The following is a 7,903-nucleotide window of genomic DNA, read 5'->3' as shown; positions in this document are numbered from 1 at the left end:
GACAACAATTTGAGCCAGTCATTCTCTCTCAGCCCAACCCATCTCATAAAAAATCATAGAATCCTAACATGAGACATCGCTGAGGTGGGATGACAAAATATAGAATCAACTGAAATAATCATGTCTTCCTCCAATTGTTTCCTATGGTGATGGAATTGGAAGCTGTTTATCTGAACACATACATTTATGCATGACACATTTTGATCTTTACAGGTTACTTTCCTGGCCATAATTGATCTCAGATCTGCTGTGATCTTGCTTGCTTGCTTGCTTTTTCACAGCATATTTAAGTAACCTCTGCTAATCTGAAAAGTCCTTGACCCAAGATCAGTAAGTTCTTACTGGGTTTAATGATGCTGCTTTCAATGAAATACTATACTTTTTGAGAAGTTACAAAAGCTTGCTTTTTATTACAAGTAACTCAATACTAAAAATTATATAGCGTGTCAGCTTTGCCAGTTAAAGATAGTTAAATTAACAAGGATAACACATAGAACTGTATTTAATATTTTGCATGTTCACTTGACTTTAAATGACTTTGCAGGTATATTTTGCATGTCTTAACTGAACAGATCTGATGTAATTGTTTACATGTGGGAGATACATTTCTTGACAGAATCAATTCAAGTAAAGCATTATTTCTTTCCTTGGAAGATTCTACCCTTAGAATCATTTATTAAAATCTTTCTAAAATTGCAGACATAGTTTTTCTAAAGAAGTACTTCCATTCTCTTAAGTTCTTGTAATTTTAACTTGTTTTACTCACTACCCTAATCCTATGTCTCTATTCAATTTTAATTAGAAATAGCTCTTTGCCATGATACCTTTTTGCTATATTTATCACACTAAAAGCATTTTGCTTTGTTATGCAACTTTACTACTTGTCTGTCTTTTTCCTCTGAATATAGCAGGTAGGGATGTAATTAGCTGGTTCACTTATGATTAAATAGCAAGTATTACAGAATACTTCTTACATTTGAAAGCTTAGTTGTATAAAACATTGCATGTTGAGTGGTATTTGATTCCTTTTCTTAAGGGGCTGATACTGTATCAAATGATTCTGTGATAGTTTGGGAGAGGGCTATGCTGCATTATGATCTTTGATAGGACGTGTATTTTTTTGTAATTCTATTTATAATTTTATTGCTATGGATTTTATAGGTAAGAGTGCAGGTTTGGTAGCCCCTTTTTATAAATTATTGCCCAAATTTTGCTGGGCATTCTATTGATAAACTGGGATTTAAATGTCTTCTTAAAATATGCTTCCACAAACAAAAATGTTGGTGAGTAAAGAGAGTAATGGTCCAGTGGTGACTGAAATAAAAAATAGAGTTTGCTGAGGTGTCCTAAATTTCTCTGTTCTCATTATTGAAGAGCTAGAAATTGGCAACTTTTATCATGAAAGAATAGTATTGCTGCATATATTCATTAGGAAAATGAAGATAGGCATGTGTGAGCGTGAAGGACAGTATCCCCAATACATGCCCCTACCTTATTAATCACTGGTGAAAAATTGTTCTTTAGAGCCCCAGAGCCATAAATAATATATTGTAGATGGCCAAGGGAAAATATTATATGAATTCCACAGCAATGAACACAAGTGTTATTATAATGGATTTAGGGCAAAATGTTCTAAAAAAAGGTTCAGAAATATGAAATATAAACAAACAAACAAACAATTACAGAAAGGAATTTTGATTTGTGACTCACAAATCAGTGCTTTTTGCATTAGCTATTGAGTACAGGAGCATGGTTCCATGAACCAAGTTTTGTTACCAGTTTACATGTTTAAGATTGCTCCATGAACGTCATACAGTCTACAGAGATGACCGCAGTTGAGCCCAAAATTTAAATTGTCAAGCAAGACAGTTAAGTGAATTTTGTTCCATTTTACAATCTTAACAAATCTTCTTGCCACTGTTGTTAAGTGGATCAGTGCAGTTGTTCAGTGAATGTGGCTTCCATTTTGACTTTGCTTGTCAGAAGGTCACAAAAGGTGATCACATGACCCCAGGACAGTGCAGCTGTCATAAATACATGCTAGGTGCCAAGCATCCAAACTTTGATCACATGATTGTGGGGATGCTGCAAGGGTCATAAGTGTGAAAATTGGTCATCAGTCATTTTTTTCAGTGCAGTTGTAACTTCAAATGATCACTAACTGAATGGTTATAAGTTGAGGACTATCTGTAGAGGAGCATTGCTTTTTCCTCTTTTAAATACTCTTTAACAGCAAAACATATTCTCACTTCTAGTTTTTGCTAACATGTCTATGTGTTACATTGCTATTTCAACTCAAGATTTTTTTGAGAGGGAATTGTATTTTAAAATATTATCCACTACAAACCACCTCTATCTGAATTTCCCTGTTTGTGGATTTAAAGAGAAGTCACCTTAGCAATTAAATTGCAAAGTAGAGAAAAGTATAATTATTAACTAATTGAAAAATAGTGGAAAGTATAGCTTTCAATCCTTGTAATCAGTATATGTATGCATTAAGTAAATATTTTTAATTGATTATAGGATTAGTAATAATGTTGATCACCAAAAGCACTTCTGTAGTATTAACATAGCATCCTGTCTAGTGCTGATAATCTTTTATTATAAAGTACATTAGTTAATGTCAATTTTAGATTCATATAACTTTTTAAAATTTAAACGTGAGAATAATTTTTTTCTAGAGATTAAATTGTTTTGAATTTGTCACTTCGTTTCAAATCTACTCTAGGCAGTGTAATAATAAGTGAGACAAATCAATAATGTGTTAATAGAACAGTAAGGTTAAGCTATATTTAATAAAACTATGTAAAGATTATAGATAACTGCTTAATCTCAATTTTCAAGTCCTGTAGTGCATAAAATGAAGCTAAGTTTGTAACTTTTTTCCTGAAATTGTGCTAAGGAATGGTATATTACAATAATATTTTTGTATATACAGGCTGCATTTGCTAGAAATTATACATTTCAACCAACATTTTTTTTGACATTTTTATTTTTAAATGAATTATTGTTAGTATAATCATGCAATATACTTCCACTCCCCACAGCTTGCCTAAAGTAGTTAAAAGACGAGTAAATGCACTCAAGAATCTTCAAGTTAAATGTGCACAGATAGAAGCAAAGTTTTATGAAGAAGTTCATGAATTGGAAAGGAAATATGCTACTCTTTATCAGCCCTTATTTGACAAGGTAATCTGTATGCTTTTACTATATAATGTTGAAAATGGGAGTGCCTGAAATTCCTATAGATTTTCTAATTTTGTAGTTTTTATTTCCCAAAAAAGAATCGTGCTTTACCACTTTATAAAAGGTATTGGGTTATATTAACATGGTAATCTGAAAGAATGATGGTTTGATCTTCCAGAGAAGTGAAATAATCAATGCTGTTTATGAACCTACTGAAGAAGAATGTGAGTGGAAAACAGACACGGAAGAAGAAATTTCAGTGAGTACCTATATGTTATTGGAAGTAGACTTAAAGGACAGTCCTGCCTTATTTCATGGGATCACTAATAGGAAGGTACTCTAAAGCCCTTTTGTGTTTGCATTATGAAGCAGAAGGGATGGAGCAGTGGATTTTTGTTTCTTTTATATTGTTCGTTTCCTTGTTCAAATTCCCTCCCATTGAAACTAACAGGAGAGAAGTGAATTAGATTAGATTAAAACCAATTGAAGGTTACATTTGGTGGGAAAATTAGTTTTGTATTCAGTAGGTTATGCATGGTCTTTAGGGACCTCATGTTTTTTACTGTCTTCATAAATATAAAGATAGGAAATAAAGTTACTGTAAAGAGGGGAATCTGAAGTCTGAGTTTTTTTAATCTTAGTTTTTGCGGTGGAAAATTTCTGATACCTCTCAACAGTAGTAGGAAAACATGTAGCCTAAAAGTAAGGACATTGTAGCTTATTGTCTGGCATATAAATATACTTTGTAAACTGCGTTGAGATTTTTCTTAATGGGAAACAGTATATAAGTATTTTAATTAAATAAAATAATTAATGTTTACCCAATCTTTGTTGCTGACTGTATACCACTAAACTTGATAGGTATTTAGCACTCAAATATTAGAAAGATTAACTTACTAATTTTAACAAGGAGGAAATGAAAGAGAAGGCCAAGCTTGAAGAGGAGAAAAAAGATCAAGAAAAAGATGATCCTAAAGGAATTCCTGAATTTTGGCTGACAGTATTCAAGAATGTCGATTTACTCAGTGATATGGTTCAGGTAAGAGAGTAAAGTTTTAATTATTTGAAATGTTGATGATAAACTAAACTTTAAGAATTAGAACTTATCTTATTCAGAACTAGGTAGCATGGACATCATTAAAATATTTCTTCTGGGCTTACCCATTTACTTTGTGTAATGTTCCATCAGTAATCCTTTCTGGGATTCTTCAGATTGTATGTCTCATGTTTGGTCGAAATATAGCACTAAGTATATGATAAATTCTTCATTTCTGCACAAGTCTTTTTGATGTCCTAGGGAAATAAATATTTATGATAAATATATATTAGTACCACCCGTGAAACTAACAATAAAATCGTTTGATATTAAATGTAAAATGTTGCTCTTAATTTTCCTCTTTTATATTACCATATTATTTCCTACTTTGTAATTGCATTAAAAGTGTAAAAAGCATTGCCTAATGTATTGCAGTTTTACTTTACATATATAGGAACATGATGAACCTATCCTGAAGCATTTAAAAGATATTAAAGTGAAGTTTTCAGAAGCCGGAGAACCTATGGTAAGCTTGTATTGTTAAAAATATGTCTTCTATGTGGATTATTATTAAATTTGTATACTAATTGACTCCCAATGACTCTGGATGGCTCCTAAATAAAAACATTAAAAATAAGGGAAAAAATCCAGATATAAAAGAGAGAAGAAGAAAAGATGACAAAGATGAAAAGAACCAGACAGAAATGAAAGAGAAACATACCACATCATCTAAGAAAACACAATATTCTTTGCCAAAGATGTGGGTGAAGAGCCAGGTCTTTACAGCCCTCCAAAACTTTAACAGGCTGGGGCCATTTGTATCGGGGGTGGGGGAGCTTATTTCAGAGGGCAGGTGCTGCTATAGAGAATATGTGTTTCTTGAGTCACAATAGATTGTATGTGACCTGAGTGACTTCATAGCAAAATTAAACACTGAGGATGTGTGTAACAATTTGGTATTTCATAACAGTAAAAACTTCTTTTGGATTAAAACCTAAATTAAAGTGTTAAGTAATCAGAAATGTCTATCTCTAATGACCAGCCCATTAATTATGATTAGCATTATATCAGTTTAAAGCAAAAGCCTGTTTTTAACCAAGGTTCTATGTTGCTGAAACGTTTTAATCTTCAGCCCATAAGGATGCCTAAAAAAGAAGATTTCAAAGAATGTATTTATAAGTTCACTACCTAGTTAAGCATATACAGATAATTTATTTTGATGAGAGTTCTATTGAAGTTCTACTATAGGGAATTCTTCAGAGTAAGTTCTCTAAAATGAAGACATTAATACCATGTAAAAACTAGTATTTCTTTGAGATAACACAGAGGGGAGAACTAGTTCTTTAATAGATACAGAATTCCTATTCAGCCATAATTGTCAGCCTGTTGTGGGGTTTGGGAAAGATTAAATGAAGGAAGATGGACTTTGTGTTCCTTGAAGAAATAAGAATATTGTGCAAAATAATATAAAAGTTGTCAACCTCCCTTCATTTATGGCTCTTGGATATATTTGCTTGGATTGATTGAAATTACAATTCAACAATATTAAGAACTGATAACTTCAAAGGCAGAATCCTTGGATAAAACAATAACATTAATAAAGAACATAATGGAGTTTTGTTTTGTGGTTCAGATTATAATTATGTATACTTATTCTAACTTGTACTTTTTCAAAGACTTTTACTTTAGAATTCCACTTTGAACCTAATGAATTTTTCACAAATGAAGTAGTAACAAAAACATACAGAATGAGGTCAGAACCTGATGATTCTGATCCTTTCTCCTTCGATGGACCAGAAATTATGGGTTGCATAGGGTAAGTGTAATTTTGTATAATAAGTGGCCAAGAACTAAGATATATGGCCTCATAAAATGTTTAAATAAATACACGTAGTCCTTGGGTCATTCATTCTGTGACTATTGAAAGTTGTGATGGGGCTGAACAGAAAGTTCCAGTCATTGGAGTGTCCTTACAGTCACTTGATTGCAATCTGGGTTTTTGGTGCCCAGCTTGCTTTTAATGACATTGAGCTGAGGTTATATGATCTGCGATTTCCAATATTCCCTGCTGGCTTTCCACAGAGAGGGGAAACCACTAGGAAGTTATGGTCCTCACTTAACGATGGCAACCAGGCCTTCCAGAACTGCCATCACTGACATAGTCATGTAACATTATGCTTTATGACCACATAGCTTACAATTGGCGATTCTGGTCCCAAATGCTGTCAAGCCAAAGATTAATGTAACTTAATTATTCATGGGTAGTTGATGTTTACCAACTGCCTCATTCATTGACCGTTAAAAGGTACATTTGGGTTGTTCCTCAGTCAGGTGATTGCCATTATATTCAGTACACATTGTACTATGTCTGATTTATTGTTTTTCTTCCCTCTCTTTGCAGAAAGATTAGAGGAAAAAATTACAAGAAAGTAAACAGACACACAATAGGGAATGCACATTGAAAACAATGTGCTGGCAGCAGCAAGCTCACTGCACAACCAACTCAGTGTATTCCCCATTGTGTGCTTACTTACTCTCTTGTATTACCTTCCTTCCCAATCTCTCCACTTTGCATGGGTGATGAGAACAAGAAGAGAAGAAAAACTAAATTGTATGATGTAGAAATTAATTTACCATTGTTTCTGTTGATCACCCATTAACTGTTATCTTGGCCAGAAACCATGTGTTTGCTAAAACTCAAAGAGCAAAGGTTGCAATTTTATATATGGGTAATCTTCAACTTACGATTGTTTGCTTAATGACTGTTGATCACAATTTATGTTTTTTTTGCCAGAAACAGGAGTTTACTTCCAGTTTCCAGAAAAAAACCCTATTGGGCATGCTTAATGACCATGACATTCATTTAACTACCACAATATTTGTTTAATGACCATGGCATTTGTTTAATGACCTCCCCCCCCCAAAGGTAAAATCTGTCATGGTCACATGATGATCGTTTAACCACTAGCATAACTTACCATCTTAGTTCTGGACTCTGTTACTGCTGTAAGTCAAGGACTACCCATAGAAGCAAAAGGTATAGAACAAGGAACTAATAACACCAAGCAAAAAGAGGAACCATCACACTAAACAAATACAGCTGATAACAAGATAAGCCAGAGTATCAAATGCAGAGCTGTAAACAGTGTTAAAAGGGTCTCTGCTAAAAGAGCACCAGAATCATTGGAAATTAAAGCAGGCATTGCTTCATAAAGGATAAATTTGAGGCAAGCAAATAAATATCTACAGCAAATAGATAGTAACTAAAGTTTCTAAGACCAGGAGATCTCAACAATTAAGAGTACAAATCATAGCTGTTTAAAGTAAAGTGCAATTCTTAAATGAGAACCATCCAAAATAGGACTATTGCTGAAGCAGGCATAAGTATATATGAATATATTTTAATGTTATAAAATGAATGTACAGACATCAGTACAGTAAGTTACCTTTAAATGGGCATATGAATAGGCTTTTTGCTCTAAAGAAAATAAATATATTCTGTGCTTAGCGCCCCTAGTGTTGGAAATAGCAATGTTAAGAAATAGGGCACTTACATTTTCTGTGTTATAACCTTGCACACTAAATTCTTACATAATTAATGCAATTAAAATGCCCATTTAACTTGCTTTCAGGTTACTGTGAATCTTTTGCTTTATTTTTTCCCTAGTACTTGAATTAGAT

At 33.0% G+C, this 7,903-nt stretch overlaps 1 protein-coding gene across 3 annotated transcripts in view; it reads left to right on the top strand.

Moving 5' to 3' along the window:
• Nucleotides 1-7,903, top strand: part of NAP1L1 (nucleosome assembly protein 1 like 1) — a 36,149-nt gene that overhangs the window by 18,137 nt on the left and 10,109 nt on the right. For 2 of the 3 annotated variants that reach the window (XM_015819679.1, XM_015819680.1), the window contains exons 5-9: nt 3,048-3,189; nt 3,365-3,445; nt 4,097-4,225; nt 4,677-4,748; nt 5,899-6,038. In XM_015819679.1, coding sequence (XP_015675165.1) covers nt 3,048-3,189; nt 3,365-3,445; nt 4,097-4,225; nt 4,677-4,748; nt 5,899-6,038 — 564 coding nt within the window. The remainder of the gene's footprint in view (nt 1-3,047; nt 3,190-3,364; nt 3,446-4,096; nt 4,226-4,676; nt 4,749-5,898; nt 6,039-7,903) is intronic. The other variant, XM_015819681.1, reaches the window with a different exon arrangement.

The sequence above is a fragment of the Protobothrops mucrosquamatus genome, unplaced genomic scaffold (genome assembly GCF_001527695.2).
Source record: "Protobothrops mucrosquamatus isolate PMUCROS unplaced genomic scaffold, P.Mucros_1.0 scaffold966, whole genome shotgun sequence".
In the NCBI taxonomy this organism is placed as follows: Eukaryota; Metazoa; Chordata; class Lepidosauria; order Squamata; family Viperidae; genus Protobothrops; species Protobothrops mucrosquamatus.
This window is presented reverse-complemented; position numbering and strand designations above follow the sequence as displayed.